The sequence below is a fragment of the Eschrichtius robustus genome, chromosome 13 (assembly GCF_028021215.1).
Source record: "Eschrichtius robustus isolate mEscRob2 chromosome 13, mEscRob2.pri, whole genome shotgun sequence".
Lineage (NCBI taxonomy): Eukaryota > Metazoa > Chordata > Mammalia > Artiodactyla > Eschrichtiidae > Eschrichtius > Eschrichtius robustus.
The window spans coordinates 11,429,851-11,451,810 of record NC_090836.1 but is presented as its reverse complement, the minus strand read 5'-3'; the positions used below and the strand labels follow the sequence as shown (position 1 = coordinate 11,451,810).

General features: G+C 44.0%; 1 protein-coding gene across 1 annotated transcript in view; it reads left to right on the top strand.

The window, feature by feature from the left end:
- The window catches only part of GRIN2B (glutamate ionotropic receptor NMDA type subunit 2B), a 409,459-nt gene that overhangs the window by 228,904 nt on the left and 158,595 nt on the right, over positions 1-21,960 (top strand). Inside the window, exon 3 of the mRNA XM_068560520.1 lies at positions 1,587-2,185. Coding sequence (XP_068416621.1) covers positions 1,587-2,185 — 599 coding nt within the window. The remainder of the gene's footprint in view (positions 1-1,586; positions 2,186-21,960) is intronic.

The window sequence follows — 21,960 nt, the reverse complement described above, 5'->3', positions numbered from 1 at the left end:
TGCCCCACCCTCTCTACTTGTCTGAATTCCATTGTCCTACCAGGCTCCTCCTTGACTGTATATTTAAGCCAGGGGAGGGAGCCATTATAAGCACCATTTTACCCTTAGCAGAAAGAATTGCCCCTAAACGACTAGGCAGCTACTGTTTCATTCTGGATCGCTTGCGGGGAACGTGAAGAGTTCAAGCCACGTGAAGCACACACAGCTCTGGCAGAGCTTCAAGGGGCTGGCAGCTTTCGTTGCCGAATCGGGGTCTTTGGACACCAGCTGGATAGTTCCCAGCCTGCATTTTTTTTTCAATAGTGGGTGCCCAAAAAATACTCAGCCGTTTCTCAGCTGTACAACAATGTGTTCCTGAACTAAGAAATCACTGCATCATTTTGTTTAAAAGCCTGACCTCTTGTAACCATACTTTGAAGCTCTAGTTTGGGGGATAAAAAAGAACTGCCCCCTTGAATTAAAGACACAATTTTGTTAGCTTGGATTGTTATAAAATGGAGATGAACCATCAGATAGGAGATAGGGGCCACTGACCAAGAAAAGAGATGTCATTACCCAGGAGGAGGTCAGGGGAAAACGGACTGAAAGAGAAGGCCAAGGCTGAGAGGGTCTTCACTGTGTGGTTTCAGATTCTTCTAGCTGTAAGATCGAGATAAAATGCAGGGCCTGACATCTCCAAACAACAGGTGAAATACAGCTTAAAATGGGAGAAATTTAAAATAGCTTCTCCCTCAAGAGGTGGGAGAAAACATAAGATGCTTAGAATTGACAGAGGGCTGTGTGTAATACACAGGTCAGACGGAGACCCGTGGCATTATATAGGTAAGAGAAAGAACAATCCTTTCTATGTTGTTCTCATATAAAGCTTAATCATAAATGACCTTGAAGACAAGTCATTCTAACTTGCAGCTGACACGTACTACTTGTGCATTACTCCACCTACATACCTCATTATCAGAGTAGAAGACAGAGAGAAAATTCCATGTGCATTTCACCTAACAATTATGTCTTTATAGAAAATCTTGTATTACAGCGTGCTTCCCTGCTAGCCATACCTGAGTACCACCCACCTGCTGGGCGACTAGAGGTAGATTTAAGGGCAGATTGATGGCATTTTGGATTATTCACTCCGATTGAATAATACATATCCCCAATTGATGAATCCGAAAGGCTCAAAAAATGGAAAGTGTGTGTTTGTGTTTATGTAACTCACTTGACAGCAAAACCTGACCCGGACTGACATGAGGCCGTTTACCGTCTTTATCCCACTTTATGTGACTCTTCACATGTTTTGCTCTAGAAATACTAACATATTTGATTTTAGGAAGCTGCCTGAGGCTCTGCAGTAGCCCCAAGGATTTCAGACAAGAAGAGTATAGACCCATGTCGATTTTCTCAAGAGGAGGGTTTTAGGAAGGAAAGTATTACAAATGTTTGCAATTTAAACATATCCAATTTTAAAGGCATTATGTGGCAAAAGTAAATAATGAACACAAACCTTTGTATCCAGATGGTCCAGACTCTCCCTCACCATCTTCGTTTTGATTTTTCTCTCTCTTTTTCTTTCTTTGTGTTTACTACTTTAGGATGAATCGTCAATGTTCTTCCAGTTTGGCCCATCGATTGAACAACAAGCTTCCGTGATGCTCAATATCATGGAAGAGTATGACTGGTACATCTTCTCTATCGTCACCACCTACTTCCCTGGCTACCAGGACTTTGTAAACAAGATTCGCAGCACCATCGAGAACAGCTTCGTGGGCTGGGAGTTAGAGGAAGTCCTCCTGCTGGACATGTCCCTGGATGATGGAGATTCTAAGATCCAGAACCAGCTCAAGAAACTTCAAAGCCCCATCATTCTTCTTTATTGTACTAAGGAAGAAGCCACCTACATCTTCGAAGTGGCTAACTCAGTAGGGCTGACTGGCTACGGCTACACGTGGATTGTGCCTAGTCTGGTGGCAGGGGACACAGACACAGTGCCCTCGGAGTTCCCCACCGGGCTTATCTCTGTGTCCTACGATGAATGGGACTATGGCCTCCCTGCCCGAGTGAGGGATGGAATCGCCATCATCACCACCGCTGCTTCCGACATGCTGTCCGAACACAGCTTCATCCCTGAGCCCAAGAGCAGCTGTTACAACACCCACGAGAAGAGAATCTACCAGTCCAATATGCTGAACAGGTGAGTGTGGGAGGTCAGAGGAGAGCTTCCGAGACTGGGTTGGATGTTCAGAAACTGTGGGAGGAGCAGTTCAAGATGTCTGAGGTTGAAGACGGGTCACTGGGATGGCGATCGTTCGTGACGGTGGGAGATCCAGATCCAAAGCTCGCTGTGCTGTGTTCTTGTTCTAAGAAATGCAAAACATCTCCCCCTTCTTGACCACTCCCCATGTGCCAGGTCTTACTCTAAGCGTTTTGTGTGTTCGACCTCATTTAACCCTCAAGGCAACAACTCTTATTAGGCAGCTTTTAAAAACTGTTTCATTTTACGATACAAGAGAATAGGCTTGTCCGAAGTCACGCTGAAAGTAAGAGGTTCAGTTTGGAGTTGAACCCAGGTCTCTCTGATCGCTACACACCTGATCACTATGAAAGATGAGACAGGCATGGAAATGAGGGAAGACCAGCCCCCTTACCTTTGGGACACTGCTGTACAGAGAGGGAATGGGGAATAGGGTACATGGGTCTGTAGGCACATGAAGAGGATTTGTCCCTTGGTTTTTAATCTGCCTTTGCTTCTCCTTTCTCTGCCTTTGAGATTAAGTGCTGGTGTGGAGGCAACTTTTCTGGTTGCTGTTGGTCTGGCTTATTGAATGGGAAGAAGGTGTGGGAGGAATCCTGCTCCCCTGACCTCACCTCAGAATCCAGCTACGATGGCAGCACAGCCCCTTAGGGGCCATTGTGTGACCAAGTGGGGTAGAAAATTCTGTACTGTGCTTTTGTGGTTTTGTTATTTGTATAAAACTGCTACATGCGTACGCTGTAAAAACTCAAACGATATAGAAGAGCTCAAAAAAAAAAAAAAAAAAAAAGTAAAAACGACCTTAAATCTCACTAGCCAAAACGGTCATTACTGAAATAATTAATGACTGTCTTTCTAGCTCTCTCCCGGTGCATGTATACCTGTGTGGAGATAAATCTACAGTTTTACGTAAATGGAAATATAACCAGACGTGCTGTTCAATAACCTGACTTCCTTTCCCTCAATAATGTATTTTGGGTATCCGTTTCACCTTTATTATGAACTATATCAGGCATATAGAAAGATATTCAGAAAAACTTAATCCATGCTCAGGTACCCACCACCCAGCTTAAGAAATAAAATATTAGGAAGTGTACTGCAGGGAGGTTGAAATACATTTAGAGGAGGTTGAACGTGTGCTGACTTATACTTATTGAACTTCTGGAAGGGACTTGGACTCTGTAGCCTCTTGACTAAGCTCCTAATTCAGAGTTGACACTAGAAGTCGTTTTTCTATGGCTGCATCTGTGGTCCAGTCCTGATACTCCCCCACCTTGAACTCTCTGCTTTCTCTGCCGTCCCTAGTTATCCCTACATGTTGGTACAGACCATCTTGGTTTTCTTCTTGCCTCCCTGGCAATTCTGGTTCAGGCTCCCCAGCATGCTTCTTCCTTTACATATCTCTTAAATATTGGTGCTTCTCAGGGGGTCTGTCCTATACCTTCTTGCCTTTTTTCTTTCTTTTTTGGCTGCGCAGTGTGGCTTGTGGGATCTTAGTTCCCCGACCAGGGAGAGAACCCGTGCCCTCGGCAGTAAAAGCTCAGAGCCCTAACCACTGGACCACCAGGGAAGTCCCTAGACTCTCTTCTTTTCTCCTCCATTGCCAAGAATACAATCAATGTCTGTAAGTTCCCCCAAACTGTGACATCGCTGGCTGAGACTTCTCCCTTGAGCCCCACGTCTGTCTCTGTATGACCACATCTGTTCCTTTGGATGCCATGGGCCCTAGAACATACCATATCCAAGGTTGCACAGCTGTCTCCTCTCCCATCAACCCTCCCACCCTCTTCTAGCCAAATTGGCACCACTTATAAAGGGTACATCCTGTTACCCAGTTTCCTAAAGTAAAAATGTCCAAGGTGTCCTTGATGCCATAGCCCTGACACCTCATAGCCAATCACGGCCTTGTCTGTGGATTTTCCCTGGAGAGCTTTCACTTATTTTCATCCCTGTGCCATCGCTGAGTCCACCTCTTCCTACTCGCATTGCCGCAGGGCCTCTTAAATCTCTTCTGGCTTCCAGTTCTTCTTTTCAATCTCCTTTGCAGCCGGAGTGATCTAAAATGAAAATGTGATTTCATCACTTTCTTGCTTAATACCTTTCAGTGGCTTTTCATTGCTCCTATAATAAAGTCCCATCTCCTTAATATGGTTTATGGAGTCTTCCACGGCATGAGCCTTCCTAGCTTTCCAAAGTTGTTTCCTGCCACTGGTCCCTTCAACACCGCCTTCCTGCCACACTGAACTTACCGTGTCCTCTCTCCCTTCCAGCTCCTACTGCTGCCTTGAATGTGCTCCCCAGGCGCCCCTGCCCAGCCATACACAGGTGCACATGCCCCTTCACCTGCCTCCTTCTCTTCATCCCTCAGGGTTCAGTCTTGGCATCCCTTCCCCTGGAAGCTGAGCCCTGGCCGAATATCACTCGGTTACACACCTTCCCTGCGTCCTGTGCCTTTCCAATAAAGATGATCGTCGTTCTGTGCTTTATTATCTCTCTTCCCTGTAAGTTCTCTGAAAGCAGGGACCCTTCTGTCTTCCTCATTCTTGCGGCACCAGGGAAGACACCTGGAGCAAATGAATGACGTCCTCCGAGTTGCTGAGCTGCCCGGTGCCTTCCTGCTCTGCAGGAGTGTCTTTGTTCTGCTCCTCTTTGCAAGACAAGGGCCACCTCCTTTAAAAACTTACTATAGATTCGGTTCTGTACATTCATGTTTTCTCCCTAATTCAGTTTATTTTCCCAAATATTTGTTCATTGAAACCAAGATGAACGAACAGAAAACATCTGCCGAGCAACACAAGGAAATCAAGTGGGTATTACATTAGGGTCCATAGATATGGTTCAGGAATGGCTGCTTTTACCTTAAAACTTCCTCTGGGTACGCAGCTATCTGAAGATAGTATCTCCCGTTTGGCTTACTTCACATTAGACTGTAAATGTTATCTCGGAAGCCTGGTCTCTAACCACTGTATCTTTGAAACCACAATTGGTTTTAACCTTTGTCGCCATCTCTTGCGGCCCCTCAAGAGGGTGGCTCTCCTCAGTCCTCTGTACCCCTTGCTTAGAGCTTATTGTCAAGAGAACCGCAAATGCCCACCCCTCCATCTTCTCAAGTGCAGCAGTCCTGAAAGGAACAAGGATGGCGCAGCACAGATTATTCGTACATTCCTCCGGTACCAGGGCAGAGCAGAGAGAGAGTGCACCTTCCCTCAGTTTCCCAAGAACACTGTAAAGGTCTCACCAGACTTACCAGAGCGTTTCTCCACCAAGCTATTTCCTCTATGAACCTTCTGTTCTGCCCCAGTTCCCTGAATCGTCCGGGCTTCAGTATCTGACTGCCTGCTGGACATCTTCTCTGGGCTATCTCCCCTTGTCCATGGACCTGCATCCCTCACTCTTCTCCATTGTCTTTTCCTTCCCCTCCTCCCAAACGCAGCTTCCCATGGTTCTAGAATCCAATTCCTAGCCTCTCTTAGTATTTTAATATGTTTTTCTATCCGGACCCAGGAAGGATTGGGGTTGATTATCAGGCACTCTAAGAAGCACAGCATTCAACTCATCAGTGGGATTCAATTAGGCATCCTCAGTCAGCGCTCGTCCTCCTTCCCCGGGTCTGAATTCAGCCCCTCCTTCAGAGCTCTGGTCTCACTAGGGTCCCTCTTTTAAATAACAAACCAAGCAGCCACAGCATTTAGCCACAGCAGGAAATCTTGCAGATAAAATTGTTGCAAACGCTTAACTGTTGCCTTTGGCCTGATGCTCATCTCCCAGCAGCATCCCCAGGAAGGCTCCGCAGGACGTATCTGGGGGTGACCCAGCCAGGGATGGCGCCGGAAATACAGAGTCGGGAAACGTCTTCTGGTCTCACCTTCTGAAAACCCAGTAGCGTTCACAGGCCCTGTCGTCCGTCCCCAGAAGCATTGCAAGGGGAGGGAAATCCCTCATTCCTACCTGACCAGACTGTGGCTTTCTTTCCATGTGAGGGAAGTTCCTAAGTCTAGATTTAGGGATCACAGACAGGAGATTCTATTGATATCCCTGAGTCCTAAAGAGAGACACATATTTGGAGTGATTTACTTGTTAGTTATGGAAGGAAAAACAACATCCTCAGAGAGGATCCTTAAAATGAACTATTTCGTTCACTGTCAAATGAATGCTATTTATCACGTATCAATCCAGATTCCTTACTGATAACTTCTTAGCTCTTGGAAGCTTGGCCCACTATAGACTTGGCAACTGTCTCCAGATAGGCTATAGGCTGCTGGATAAGGCTTTTTACCAGGGCTGCAAGAAAAATACAGGAACCCAGTTAAATTTGAATTTCAGATAAATGACAAATTTTTTTTTAGCATAAGTGTGCCCCAAATATTGCATGGGACATACTGATATTAAAAGATGATTTGTTGTTTATCTGAAATTCAAATGTTACAGGGCTCCTGAATTTTTTTTTTTTTTTTTTTTGCTAAATATGACCATTCTCCTGTGTACCATAAGAATTAATTTTCATTATTAGCATTCATTAGCATTCATTTATGCCTTATTAGTAAATGTAGTACAGAGCCCTTATACCAAGACGTGCTGAGAGCATTTTATTCCAACTGGGAACTTTATTTGGTTGAAAGAGTTGGAGAATTTCTTATGCCATGCATTCTTGAAGTGAAAGATCTTCTTAGTTCCTGAGAAAATTCTGAAAACCTTTCGGTACCAGATGATCTGAAAGTGTTTAGAAAGTGGTCAGACCAGTTGTCTAAACTCTTCCTTATCCCTCTGAGCTAGAGAAGAATTGGTAGCTGCTAATAGGCCCATGTCTGTATTTTTCCTTTATCACTTCCCTGGAGGAGCAGTTGACGGTGAGTTTCCTTCTCCGTGTGCCTCCAGCACTTGGCCAGTGCGTTTCTCTCACGTAGTTGGTGGCATGCCTGCCACTCACCTCTGGACTCTCTTTCTGTCCTGGGGACCCAGTGGTCCTACTCTTCATACATGGCAACTTTGGGGACTTGTAGAAAGAGCAGTTGTTCTTTGAGATGGCTGGATCTCAACATAGCAAACCTCTTATGAATCTTGCCTAATTATTTTCCCCTGGTGTCCTCAGGTTTCCTACTCAACAGTTGCTTTGCACTATCCCCTGCCACCCCCCAATTCTTCCTTCCCCGTGAAAGTCACCATCTCAAAAGGCCAGAATCCTCCTCTGGCCCAGCCTTTGAGTGATGGGGATAACCGACATGAAGAAAGGTGCTTTGTTAGGTTCTTATTAAAAGAGCTGTGATGAACTCGGTCTTCCTTTAACCTTGGGGCAGATGCCACATCCTTGAAACCATTGTATTAGCGGGATTGTTCCCATGGGATGCCTCCTTGACTCTTGGCCTGGAAAGCGCTGAGAGGTTAAGAGATAAACGAGGAATTGAGTCCATTAGTTTTTTAGACACCATGGGCAAGATTGGCTTGGTCATTACCTGTCTCTTAGTTGTTGTTAAAATATTCGTGGAGTGCCAAGCACAGGCAGATTTACGGTAAGGCAAACATGTATTATAGGTTGACTTAATATAATTTACATGTGAACCAGTCAGAAGTTTCCGTGAATGCATAGCTAGCTATAAGTGGACTGTTTGTTAAGCATGGTGGCCTTTACCTGATTAAAGAAATCTACTAGAATCTAAGGAAATTCCCATTTTTCATGTGAAATGTTCAGTAAAGCAAGACACAACCTGCATATATAGAGACAGGCTTTATCTGCTCAGTGGTGTAGCAGGAAATATAAATTCGGGAAAATAACTGAAGAATCTAATAACTATCCTGAAAGGTATATTCACTGCTGATTGTAATTCAGGCGAAGCAAGCTTTAACTGTTCATGGAGGAATGGCTGAATGTGAGGATTATTCAAGCTCTTCTGTTTTTTTGTAGTCTTTCACCTTCCTCATGTCACATATATAGATGGTCATTTCAGCAAGTGATTTTGCTTCTTTCCCTTAAATGCAAACCTGTGAAGAGCATTCTCAACTGTTTAACACTGAGACCCCTACATGATTCTTTCCTTAATCACTACTTAATTCTAGAGCTGACTTGCAAAATTTAAAACTTACCAATGACATATTTGGTGTTTCTTTCTTCTTTCTTCTCTTTCATTTTCCTCCTCCCCACTCTTTTTCCTCCTCCTTTTAAAAACTATTTACAATTTGGAGGAGAGGGCAGGAGATACAGAGGGGGAGTGAGTGGGAAAAGAATTCCATTTCACCGAGGACAATTTTGAGCGGGGGCAGGATGCCCATCTGCGCTGGGCAAGAAGACACAGGTGGTCCAATATCCATGGGAAGGAATAAGATGGTCTTGAAGAGGAAGGAAATGAGAGCAGAGCAGGGCAGTGGCTCTCCGCGGAGAAAGCAGACAGGCTCATTCTGAGAGTAGACTTTCTGTCTCAGAAAGCATGTGGGTTGGTGACAATGGTCAGGGTTAAGAAGAGGGTCATAGGTAGATGCTCAAAAGCAGCCCCATTGTCAGCCGGGCTGGCAAAGTTAATAACTCCAGTGTGGGTTGCCTTTCTGAATACTTCCTGCACACCCGGCATTGTACAATTATCTAATTGGATCCTCACAAAAATCCTGTTCCACGCAGATGTCCTCAGGAGACGTTTTGTGATCACCCTTTTAAGGGCAGTTTGTCCTTCCCATCCTCCCAAGCTCCCTATCCTCGTCTCCTGCTTTATTTCTCTCTGTAGCACTTATCGGACATACTGTGTATATTTTCTTTTAAAATATTTTGTTGTCTCACTCTCCTCATTGAATTTAAGCTCCAGGAGAGCAGGATTTTTTTTTAATATCTGTGTTTCTAGCACAGTGTCCGATACATTGTAGGTACTTGATAAATATTTTTCCGATAAAAGCATGAATGAAGGCAGGAATCATTATCCCCATTTTATATGTTTTTAAGAAACCCGAGACCCACGCTTGGGCAGTGTGATGCCAGGATCTGGCCTGGATCTGCTTCGGGGACCTGGATTTCAGCCCCTCACCCTGCTGCATAGTAATCAAGCTTTAAAGAAACCTTGGCTTCAAATCAGAGCACCGCTGCTGGGAGAGGCCTCGGTGCTCATCTCATCCAGCCCTTTCAAGTTACGTATTCTCACGGGATAGAGGGTAGGGAGGATGGTGAATGGATTTTGCAAATGTGAGAACAGAATCTCAGAGTGGTCCCTCGTCTCTCAGAGGCAGGGCGGGGGCAGAAGCCAGGTGTCCCGCCGGCAGGAGGAGCATTCTTCAGAGAGCACGCCGCCTCCCGGCTGCCTGCCCACGGCCTCAGAGGGGCTGCCAGGCAGCCAGGGCTCCCCTGTTAACCTCTGCCTCGGTCTGGCAATGTCCCCGTGATCCGTGCTCCCTTGCTTCTTACCCAGACAAGGGTGCAAATTCACAGTTAATGGGAATTGAAGCTGGTGTCATTTAGGAATTGAGTGGGAGTTATTTCCCCATCTGCTCTCTCTTCCCACCAGAGGATAAAGGCTGGCTGAGTGGCGGTAAGGATGGGGGCGAGTTGCCAGAAAGCGCGAGTGCTGTCATTTATGGTTACAGACACGGGCTGGATGGCTGAGCGAAGGCTCGACCACAGCCGGCCAAGGTCAGCTTAACAAACACAAGCTTCTTGAGAGCAGAAATGGCTCTGTGGCTTTTGCATCTATATAAGGCCTCGCACATTTTAAATAAATGATGGTTTGAGCCTTTCTCTCTTTCCTCTCCAATGGAGCTGTCATGGATGGGTAGATGGTCATCTCCTGGAAAGAATCCTCCAGGACCTGATGTGGCCATTAAGGAGAGGGAGGAAGCAGGGTGTTCAGCATGACTGACCTTCGGAAGGAGCTGCTGAGGGATCTGACCCAGCGCTGCAGACAGGGGCGCGCAGAGGGGAGGAGGAGGGCAGCGGCGGGAGCTGGGGTCGGGGAGCCCTCCCTGGACCTTCAGGGTTTCATCAGCGGCTCTTTCTCTTCCGGGAGGGCCCGGCAGGGTCAGCGTGCGCAGACTGGCACCAGTCCCCTAGCTGGGCCGGCTGGTCACACATGAAGGGACTGCTGCTGACAGATTAGAGCCCCTGCTGCTAGAATCTGTTCCCTCTTGTTCGGCTGCCAGCAGCAGCAGGCGCCCGGGGGCTGCTGACCGCCTCCCTCGCTGCTCTGGCTTTACTTTCCCTCATTCATGGCCGCTTCACACCGCCCCTCACCTTTCCTTCTTTGTTCTTCCCTATCTCTTTCTCCGTAGGGTGTTCTCTTCATTGATCTCTTGCTGCCCCTCTCTTCTCCTCACCAGCTTTCCTGTACAAGCTTTAAAGGCTTTCCTGCCTTTCACTTTCTGTGGTCATACATGACCGTGTGGAATTCTTGCGTGCACACACACACACATCCAAGTGCACGTGTATTAGACATCCAGACAGCACGGATATTTGTATGTGCATTGGCATCTGTCAAGTGGATAAAGAATTATTCAAAGAACTGGGTGAAAATACTTTCACATAGGACATCTCCCCACTTCTTCCTATCACTGAGACCATTTCGCTGATGGCATGCGAAGGGCTGCGGATGGGACAGAAGCTGGGAAGAATCCTTTAAAATGGCTTGCCTGCAGTTAGCGCTGGCGAATATCAACAAGGTCTTTTCCATCCACTCTGATTTCGTTTTTAAAATCTCTATGGCTGTAAGGATGGTTGCTAAGTAACCCTAGCACATTTACTGTTCGGGCAAAGGAGATAAACTTAGTAAGCAAGTGGGTCTATATAATTTTAAGAAACCCAGAAATGTCTTCTTTTTCTGAAGGAAAGATCTTCCCTGACAAAGCAGCAGAAATAGCCATGGAAGCCACACTGTGACAATATCATATTCATGCTAAGTGGTCCTTTTCACCATTCCCTGAAAGAGATCACACATGGAGTCCACATGAGGTTGTGTGTCAAAGTACATTTAGTGTTTGACATCAAACCAGATGATCAGAACCTTCAGGTCATTCATGATCATGGCTAATAATGATGACAATAAAAGTGACGATCTTCATACAAGGAATCTTCATGCACATCATCTCACCAGACCATTACAACAAACCTGCGAGGGCTTTGTCTACTCACCGCACAGATTGACGGTGGAGAGCAACAGAGAAAACTCAGATACTTACTTTCTTTTCATTTTCCCAGCAGCATTTCCAGACACTCCTACCTACTTTTTTTTTGGTCCTTGAACAAAAATCTATCAGGAACTTTTGTTTAGGCAAAAACAAGACGATAGAATGTCATTATAATATAGTCCATTATTACATAGATTTTAATAATATGTCAAATTTCTCTCATTTTGACTACGTAGAAGAAAAGCCAGGTGTGTGTGTGTATGTGTGTATGTCCCCCACAGGCTACGCAGGGCCATTACTCTCATTGCTCTGTTTCCATAGCTTACGTGTGTTCACACATAGACTTACCGCTTTTACCTGGGAGAGGAGGGGTCACATATTCAGCAGTATGATGTTGAACCACAAAGAAAGTAGGAAAGGGCTTTGAGCTAAAATCACTGACACAAAATTCTTGCCCTAAAATGAATGTGGCTTATTTTATCTCAGAGTTCATTTACTCTAATATTATGCATACGTCTAAGACACTTGTGGGACAGTTGGATTAGATGTGGCATAGAGTGTCAGTAACCCAGTTTAAACAAGATATGTGAGCATATTTAGGTGGTTTGTCCAGAGCTGGTATGGTAGCTGCCTGATCATCAGGCCCCAGACTCCTGCTAGCTTTCTACTCTTTTGTTTATAGGGTATGGCCTTCATCCTCATGCCCAGGATGCCTGCAGAACTCCAGTTTCAAGCAGCAGATTGAAGTTAGAAAGGAAGGAGGGCAGGCTCTTTCCCTTTCACGGAGATTACCGTGAAGTCCCATACTTTGCTTATAGCCCATTGGTCAGAAATCAGTCAATGGCCACAGCTAGCTGCAAGGGAAGCTGGCAAGTTCCATTTAGTTTAGTTTAATTTAGTTTTTGACCTGGGCAGTAATAGGCCCAGTTAAAAATCAAAGTTCTCTTAACTAGAGAGAGAAAGTCAAGGCCATATGTTTGGTAAGCAACCCGCAGTGTCTGGAGATACTTGCTTATCTGATTTACCAGATGACAACAGCTTAGAAATAACAAACGTGATGGGAATCAGGTAGGTGAGCTGACAGCATTAAGAAATAAACAGAATGGTAAGGTGCAGAAAGTATTAGAAAAACCCACCGAAAGACCTTGATAGGAACATTTGTCTAAGATCATTTGGGGCAAACAGCCTTGTACTCCCCAGAAAGCATATACCCCCTTTAAAGCATCCCTGTAGAGCAAAATATCATAGTCATTGTTAGGTCATCAATAAGAGCTTAAATTATATTGATTATCTTTGGTTTAAGAAGTCAGCAAATTCTATAATACCTTTCTGAAATTTTCCATTTAAAAATGCTTCTTGTAATCAAGAAAAAGCTTGATACCTAAAAATACTAAGCTTCAGCAATTTAGAAAGTTTACTTAAAAAAAGGTTACTGAGTGACTGCCGTGTGCCAGGTGTTTTATATAGCCTTATTTAATCTTAAAAGTACATTTCAGAGGCATTATTACTTCCATTTTTCAGAGAAAGAAACTGAGATCCAGAAAGGTTCAGTCACTTGCCTACTTTCTGTACAGGTAAAGTTGGGATTCAAACCCAAGTCTTGATGGATTCCAGGTGTACTTTGCCCCACGTTGTCCATCCTTCTGTGGCTGAGGAGGCGGAGTCAGTTAGGCATCCATGTGATGTCGATGAACACATCATTAACCTGCAGTACAGGGTGGTTTTGTAATAGTTTCCTTTCTTGGGCACTCTGCTGAATTCGTGTCCTGAAGCCATGATAAATCCGGAAACAGCCCAGGAACAGAGTCGTCCCTTGCACACGTGTTAGGGACGTTCCAGACCAAAGTCTGTTTCTTTTTCTCTCCATCCTGAAGCGTGTCACATCTATATTTACCAGCCTTGCTGTGATCTTTCTTACACCTTCCTCTTCAATTAGAAAGGATGATTTTTTTTGTTGTTTCTTATCTTAGTCCTGTATATTCCAAAATCCTTTAAGCCCACATATAAAGAAGCAATAACTTGTAGTCTTGGTGGACCTGAAAGTCCTTTGAACTGAAGTGAGAGCAGACTTTCTGTTTAAGATCCGCCAAGGCTCCTGGAGGTTACAGACACATGAAAAACACTGTCAGGGGCATGTAATAAAACAAAACAAGACCTTGGCCTCTGTCATGATTTACAAATGTCCTCCAAGGCCACTATTCATTTTTGAGAGGTCAGATAAGTTTGGATTTGTTTAAGGCTAATACTTGGCCAGAGACTAGAGAAAAAAGCAGTGCCGTTGGGAGTGAAAGAAACGTGACATGGGGAGGGTAGCTTTTCTGTACTTCCCAGTATCACATTCACTGCTAGTATTTTGACTCCCTCTTATGTCCCGCACCCTGTGCTGGGTGCTGGGCATATAGACGACACACCGTACATTTGCTTGTCCTCACGAGGAGCGGGGTATCCACAGAAAGTTCTTTCCCTTTGCTGGTTTGAAGTTATTTTTCTTGTAACACAGAGTGAATTGCTTAAGAGGCTAGCAGAATGAGCCTAAGAAACCGAGATCAGAATTTCAGAATATGTTTGTTAAAAGTATCAAGAATGTCCTGATATTTCTGACACAAGGCATGAAGGATGTCCTCCGATAGAGAACAAGATAGTGGAGTGGAAGAAGAGAAAAGAACTGTTCTAATATTGCTGATTCCAGCTGAATTCTTTGATCTCATTGTCACAGATTATTAGCCACCTGCAAACTCAAAACCTCATGAAAGAATTTTCTTTTGAAAGAGATCAGAATCCCCTCCCCCACAAATACACATGCACTTTGTGTGCTCACTCACCAACAAGTTTAAAAATAGGAGCCGCGGTGTTGCCATGACTCCCAGTCTACTCAGCAACCCTCTTCTCCCTTTGATGTGATTTTACTTCGGTGCACAGTTGACCAAGGCTCTGGCTCAGAGCGGCCTCTAGCGGCTCAATCCTTAGGGAAGCACTTCCTTCCCGGATGCCAAAATTAACCCAGACTAGCCAAGTTGAACACTTGTGTGTTCTGAACCATTCTCCACGTGATTGGCTTTTTGCAGACTCTCAGCTGCGAGGAACAAACCATTCGGTACCTACTGTGTGCTCAAAACCATGGGGAACAGTCCAGAAGCTTGGGTCTTGCTGGGGGAATGAGACCTGCATCCCACAAATATTTCGAGAGCAGCCGCAGGGCAGCTGGGGGTAGAGGTAGTAACAGAGAATGAGGTAATTCATGTTAAACTAGGTTTGCTGTGATCATCAGAAGTTAACATTTTTCTTTTCCAGATAAAGGAGGCTTCTAAAATGTATCACCTGATGCTGATTTAACAGCCTCAGGGAAGTACTGATGTGCTGACTTGCTCCCATGCTGTCTTCAATTCCCCGTGTTTGGAGTTCCCTGTGTCAGTGTTTCTCAGTCCTGACTATGTGTTAGAATTTCCTAGGAAGGTTTAAGAAACTGTGTACAGATCCTGGGGTCCCACCCTGCAAAATTCTGATTTAGGAGGACAGGAGAGGGTGAGGGCCTGAGAACTGACATATATTAAAAGCTGCCAAGTTCATTCTAAAAGGCAGCCAGGGTTGCAAATCGCTGTGTTCAACTCTGCTGCCATTTTTGTGGCCCCAGTGACCAGAATAGGGTGAAAGGCAATGATAGCGTTTGCACAAATTTGAACTTGGCGTTAATGGGAGAATTCTTTCCTTTAATTCTCTCCTGATGACCAGTCTAAAAATTGTGATCCTTATCAGCACTATGAAATTTAAATTCTGGAAAAGGTAAATACAGGAAATTCTGGAAGGGGTACATACAGGTACATACATTGGTGGTCCTCTTGCAGGTGGCCATGCTTTCCTAATATGGTTTTTGGTCCTTTTGCTGGTACTCCGTGTGCCTATTTTATGCACAGAAATGAGTCTCCGTCAGTAAAGCTGGCAGCATGAGCATCAAAGCAAATCTGACTTTAAATGGCATTTCAGTTCCCCTGTACTTAGATTATAAACGCAAAAGAAACAGAACTTTAAAGCTTCAAATTTGATGTCTGCTGGCCTTGATGAGAAATTGAGGCTTTGCTAAATTTCGGAGCACACAAGTGGTTTTTAAAATGAAAGTTATTAGCACTAGAAAATGATGTTCTTTGTATTACTACACTGTTATTACATTTAATGGAATTGTTCCCTGAAGTGCCACAGAATGAAAGGAAAAACAGTTTAGAATGAGGAAGACACGGGGTGAGAGGTAAGATAAGAAAAAAGTGGTGGGCTATCTTGATCTTACAGCTCTCCCCCTGGAAGCTAGGGGAGCTCTCCTTCAGGGCAGCCCACTGCGTTGGGCTTGAGAATGTTCTGGTGTGGGTTTGCAGGTGGTTTCATAATGTGTGGCATTCTGGTGGTTCTGTCTGCTGTGAGCAAGTAAGCAGGTTAGGCTGAGGCATAGCTTTGGAATTGTATTATATGAAGGAAGGACAGAAGTCTTCAGAATTGGGTGATGCCATCCGTCTTATTAAAGACTCTGCATGGCATAAACTGTATGTTTGTCCAAAGGAATAAGAAGAAGAAGAGAAAGAAATGCTACATTATTGTTGTTAAAGCTCTTAGTGATTTGTGAGTGAGAAGCATGACAGTCTCCAGACACATTTACCAAGTAGGTGATTATTAGGTGTTTGTTATCACTGGCCTTGACTCCTGTTTTCCACCCGCCCTGCCATCTCTCCCATGTTTATCACAAAGGTGCCTGGCTGAACACATGGCATCTTGCAGCATCAGACCTGGGCCATCAGACTTGGGCTTTGTTGAATGAACAGGAGGGGATGAATGCAGAACACTTGTGCTCCCCCAAACTCCGGGTTTCAGATCTGGGCTATTAAACGGAGCCTTCTGGTGTCTCTACACCAAGAGCATAAGAGGAGGGAGGAACTAATCACTCTGGAGAAGCATTTATTAATTGCTGTACAACGTGTGTACCTCTTTTGGGCTCGACCAGGCATGTTCTAATATCGAGCTGGCTCCTCCAGGTTGGATTGAGAATGTCTCGTGCAGATGCGGTCAAATCTTTATTTTGCATGCGCCCAGTGACTGGTGCTACAAGTAGGATTATGTGTTTAGCTGTTTGTTTCTAAGTATTTAGAGGTTGGTTTTTTTTTGTTTGTTTGTTTTTTTTTCCTGGATTTCTTGGCAGGGACGCACAAGACAATTTTGGGTTCTGCACTGGAGGTAAAGGGCAGAGAAAAGGAGGTATAGCTACTGTCCTGCGCTGTGAACCTCAAACAATAATGAACCCGTGGCACTTAGTGGCCGAGAACCCGTGGCCATGCTTAATGTTTCTTGTGCTGCACAGGGGTTTCCTTTTCCTTGCTGCCATTGTTCTCATGTCAACTTCACTTCATCCTGGCTCTTTGGTCTTGCCTTCAGGCAGCGAGAAAAAGGTGGACCAGAGTTAATCTCCCCAGAGCAGCCCACTGTGCTGTCTTATGTGTTGAGTCAAAAGGGTGACCTAAAAATGATCAAACTAAGTGAAGTAAGTCAGACAGAGAAAGACAAAAACCATATGATAGCACTTGTATGCGGAATCTAAAATATGACACCAATGAACCTATCTACGAAACAGAAACAGACTCACAGACGTAGAGAACAGACTTGTGGTTGCCAAGGAGGATGGGGGTGGGGGAGGGATGGATTGGGAGTTTGGGATTAGCAGATGCAAACTATTATATATAGGATGGATAAACAACAAGGTCCTACTGTGTAGCATAGGCAACTATATTCAGTATCCTGTGATAAACCATAATGGAAAAGAATATGAAAAAGAAAATATATACGTATAACTGAATCGCTTTGCTATACACCAGAGACTAACACAACACTGTAAATCAACTATACTTCAATAAAGCAAAATTTTAAAAAAATAGTAAATTGGAGAACTTTCAAAAAAAAGGGTGACCTAGAAACTCCATATGCTCTCCTGGAGGAGCCGAGGGTACAACCGGGAGTTGAGTGGTGCTTTTTCCTCTTTTCTGTGGGAGATGATAGTTCATGTGTCTCAGTGTCAGGAAAACTGAGACATGTTTCTTTTGAAAAGGTAAAATTGGAAAGTGGGAAAAGAAAGCAAGTACAGCATTGATTCAGGCTTCAAAATCTTTTGGGTCCCTTGTAAAGGACACACATGCTAAATAAGTCTGTCAGCCCTGGCAGTGACACGTGCTTCAGATTGTGAGCTTATTTTTTTTCCAAAAGAAAAGAAAAATGTCTGTCTCTCCCATTCCTTCTGAGCACTGGGAAAGGATCCTACTTCTCCACACTTGGTCATACCAGCTGTCGAATCAGTCACTCTGGTTATTAGTAAGCAGCAGGGAAATATGTCTATAAAAAAAGGAATTGACAGGAGATATAAAGAAGGAACAGGATATATCTGAGGGAGAAGAGACGTTTCAGAAATAAATGAGACTGGGGCATGATCCTGTAATGCCTGGGTGCTGAGAGCATGATCACAGAGCCCGCAGAACTCGCCGTTGGTCCGGCCTGCGCTGGCCCATCCTAATCGAGTAGAGAGAAGAATTACGGCAGGGGAGCAGTATGTTTATTAACGCAGCGGCACCATGCCTTGCTGAGAAAATGAAAACCCTGCCTTTGTGAATTCAGTTAAGGGGTGTGTGCTCTTGAGAGGGGGTACGTGCTCAAAATCCCTCAAATATATTCTGCTTTCCTTTACAAAGAAGAAAGAAACAAGGCCTGATCAGAATGACAATGGCCCCAGCAAGCATCTGCCAGGATGTTGAGGTCTGGTGGCTGCTTTGGATGATGAAAAGCCCATCACCTTGGCATCCGTGCTTTTTTGGATGGAGCCGTTGCCACTGAAGACCACAAAGTGGCTAAAGTGGTCTTTCTCCAATCAAGTTGCGGGTGAGGAAGAAGTTGCAACCCAAGACTCATTGATTTAAGTAAGATTTCAGTATGCTTCAAATAATGAAGAATTGGATATCTAGAGCAGAAAGCTAATTTTTCCACCCGTCTCTGATGGCTCCCTTTTATCTGCTGGATGTGATATGTTTCTCAGCAGGCCATCAAAGACCTTGAATATCTGGGTCGAACTTTTATGATTGGGCTTATGTTATTCAACTGCCTCCCTCTTCCAACTCCCTGCCTGGCCCCAACATACCCTGCTGGTGATCCAGCAACACCCAGTGACATGACTGACCATTCTCTAAATATGACAGTTTTTTACTGCTCCTGGCATCACATGGGTTGTACTCTCTAATAGTCCTCTTTCAATTCCCTTGGTGGATACATGACTGTCCCTTAAGATCTAACTCAAGTGTCACCTCCTCCATGAAGCCTTCTCTAACAGTTCCAGGCAGAATTAGTCATCCCTCTCTTTGTGTTCCCATAGCCCTGCGTTCACACCGCTATTATAACAAACACTTAGATGTGCCAGCGGTCCAAATTAAAAGTAGATCTGAGAGCGCCCGAGGCTGGGACTGTCTCATTCATTTTTCGTAGCCACTCCAGGACTCAGTGCCTAGAAGACTCACACATTTTTTTTTTTGCTGTTGAATGAGAGTGTGAATGAATCAATAAAGATGAAAGGTGGGGCTCATGCATGGGGAGTGAAAAAGTGATTTTTCTTTTTAAAAATTCAATATGCTATCCTTCACGCATGAAGGTGATTTTTCTGATTCATTGGCAGTAAAATGTAGGTTTTCGACTAGTTTTCAACATTGGCTTTACGTGCAGAGTGCTCACATGGCCTTCTGCCTTCTAATCAGTCACGTGGACTTGGAAATGATTCCTCTCTGCCCTTCGCTTCTTTTATGTAATAGTCAGACTCCATAATTCTTGCATGGCGCCCCGAAGTTGTCATTCTTTTCCACAGCCACTGCCCTCATTCCCTTGTGCCCAGATGCTCATAACATGCTGTTCTGAGTCCCTTTTCTTTCATATCACAAAAATCATCTTACCCACTGTCAGGTTTATATTTTTCAAATATCATTTGGATCATTTTGCTCACGTGATGAAGGACTGATGGGGACTTCTTTTAGCCAAATTGATACTTAGCAGCCATCCTCCCTAGATAGCAAATTTCTGCTCTCAGAATCTGATCTCAAATTACTTTCCAAAAGGGACTTCTTTTCTAGGCCTGCCCCTCTTTTTACCACGCTGCAATGTGGTCTCTAGAGTGAAAGGGGCACTGTGCTGAGAGCATGCTTCTGTTCCCAGCTTTGCTACCCATTAGCTGTGTTACAAGTCATTTTACCTTTTCAGACTTTGGTTTCCTCATCTGTAAAATAATGTCTTGGGGAGATGCCTGCCTGAAAAGAATTCGGAAAAAAATGAGCCCTGTGTGCCTTCTGATTAGGTTATAGGTTCTTTGATTCTTTGATTTTATGAGGTATTGAACGTCTATGCTCCCTTCCAACCCTGTGATCAAAGCTTGAATAGGTTTGGAATCCAGAACCGTGGCTTCATTCCTAGCACATATTATACAGCAGCTGACCAAGCACCAGGCGGGGAATGAAGAGTCAGGGCCTGTGTGTTAAGCCTGCCTTTTGCATGAGTATACACACCAGAAGCTGTCCTTTTTCAGATTACTTTTAGTTTTCCGTTCAGCTAAGCTTTTGACTCACTTGATAAAGAAAAATAAATGGGCCAGATTTTATTTTCTCAGATTGAAAAGATTTATTTTGTATTCTTCAAGCCTCAGCGAACAGTAACCAGCAGTTATTCACAGTCTAGTTACCCAATTCTGGGCCGTCTGAGCTCCATGAATCTGCTTTCCTCTTCGCAGGCCCAATTTTGGGTGGAGCGTTTTCTTTTTAAGAAACACGATCTGAAGGTGAACAGGTTAAAGGTCAGGACCTGGGCCTCCAAGTGCTTCTTGTTGACTTTTCTTCTTTGATAGTGTTCTACTAATGAACTGTTCAGCATGCCGAAGGTTGGATTTTCATGATACAATCCCTTCAACCTTGCCCTCCACTACTTTTCTTCATCTCAGAGGAATGGCACAGTTATCTTTCTGGTTGCATGTGTCAGAAATTTGCAAGTCATCTTTGATTCTTTCCTCTCCCTCAGACGCTTCATCTAATCAATTTTCTAATTTTACTGGTTCTATAGCAAAATATATTTCAAATCTGTCCACTTTTTCCCATTTTTCCTACAGTCCTAGTTAAATTAGACACACACACACACACACACATGTGATCATTTAATGTTTGTGTCTTTCTCTGACTAGACTGTTAGCTCCTTGTTGGCAGCAATGTGTCTGTCTGTTCCACTCACCATCGCATTTTAATACTAGACACTTTAATTGGCTCAGAGCAGGCACTTATTAAATATTTGAAAGTCAGTTAATTAACTTAAGCTAATTGGAAAATTAAGCTTTGTATTATCTATGGATTTGATTTCCTCCGGGCCTCTGGATTATCTATTTAAGACTTTGTTTCAGTTCTATTCTTAGAGTCTATGTTTTTAACAAATAGTGCAGTGTCTACTCTGTGCAAAGAGCTATAGTTGGTGTGAAGGACAACACAACAAAAAAGACATGTTCTAAGTCTCTTCAGAACTTGAGTTTAGTTGAAGAAGCAAAGGCTACATTCACAAAATTGTTGAATAAAAGAGTGTAAGACACGTGGACATATATACACTACCAAACCTAAAATAGATAGCTAGTGGGAAGCAGCCACATAGCACACACAGGGAGATCAGCTCGGTGCTTTGTGACCACCTAGAGGGGTGGGATAGGGAGGGCGGGAGGGAGATGCAAGAGGGAGGAGATATAGGGATATATGTATATGTATAGCTGATTCACTTTGTTATAAAGCAGAAACTAACACACCATTGTAAAGCAATTATACTCCAATAACGATGTTAAAAAAAAAAAAGTGTAAGACAAAATATGATTAAGTGCCTCAGGTGGGTAATACAGTTCATATGCTACAGTCAAGGAGTGTTAATCTACATAGGTTGAAGTTGCAGCCTTGAAACATTGCGGAGGAATTGGAGGCAATGGAACTTGACCTAGACTTCAAAGAATGTAGAAGGTAGAGGCCCAAGGGAAGGTGACCTTTCTCCAAGTGGGAATGATAGCATGAACAAAGATTTGGACTTGACACTGAATGTTCATGTGAGGGTTATATTGGGATCAACTTCATCTGAATGGACTTGTAGACAACTAGTGGGAATAAGCGTGGGGTCACTGTGGGACAGAGTTGTTTTTTTTGGAAAGGCTAGAGTTGGAAAGTTACCATATTGGGAATTGGCATCTAATTGTGTGAACTTAATCAAGTCATTTAGTCTGTCCAAATCTCATTAAAAAAATAGCATGGTAAGGAGCATGCGTCAATAAAAAGTAGGATTACATCAACTTTTAGCTAATACATGTTATATTTCTGTAAAGGAGTTGAATTAGACACCACTGAGGTATCTTTCTGCTTCAGAATCTTCTCTTTAAGAAACAGCCTATTTAGGTTTTGAATCCCTGCTTTGGGCTGAATGAGTGTGACTGCTAGCCAGTAGGTTATGGAAAACCCTGAAAGCTAGATTAATGTCATTTAACTCTGTCCTGAGACGTCACTGTAGGAAAGACTTGATGAAATGGTTACGTTGAGAAGATTAATCCCGTACCACTATAT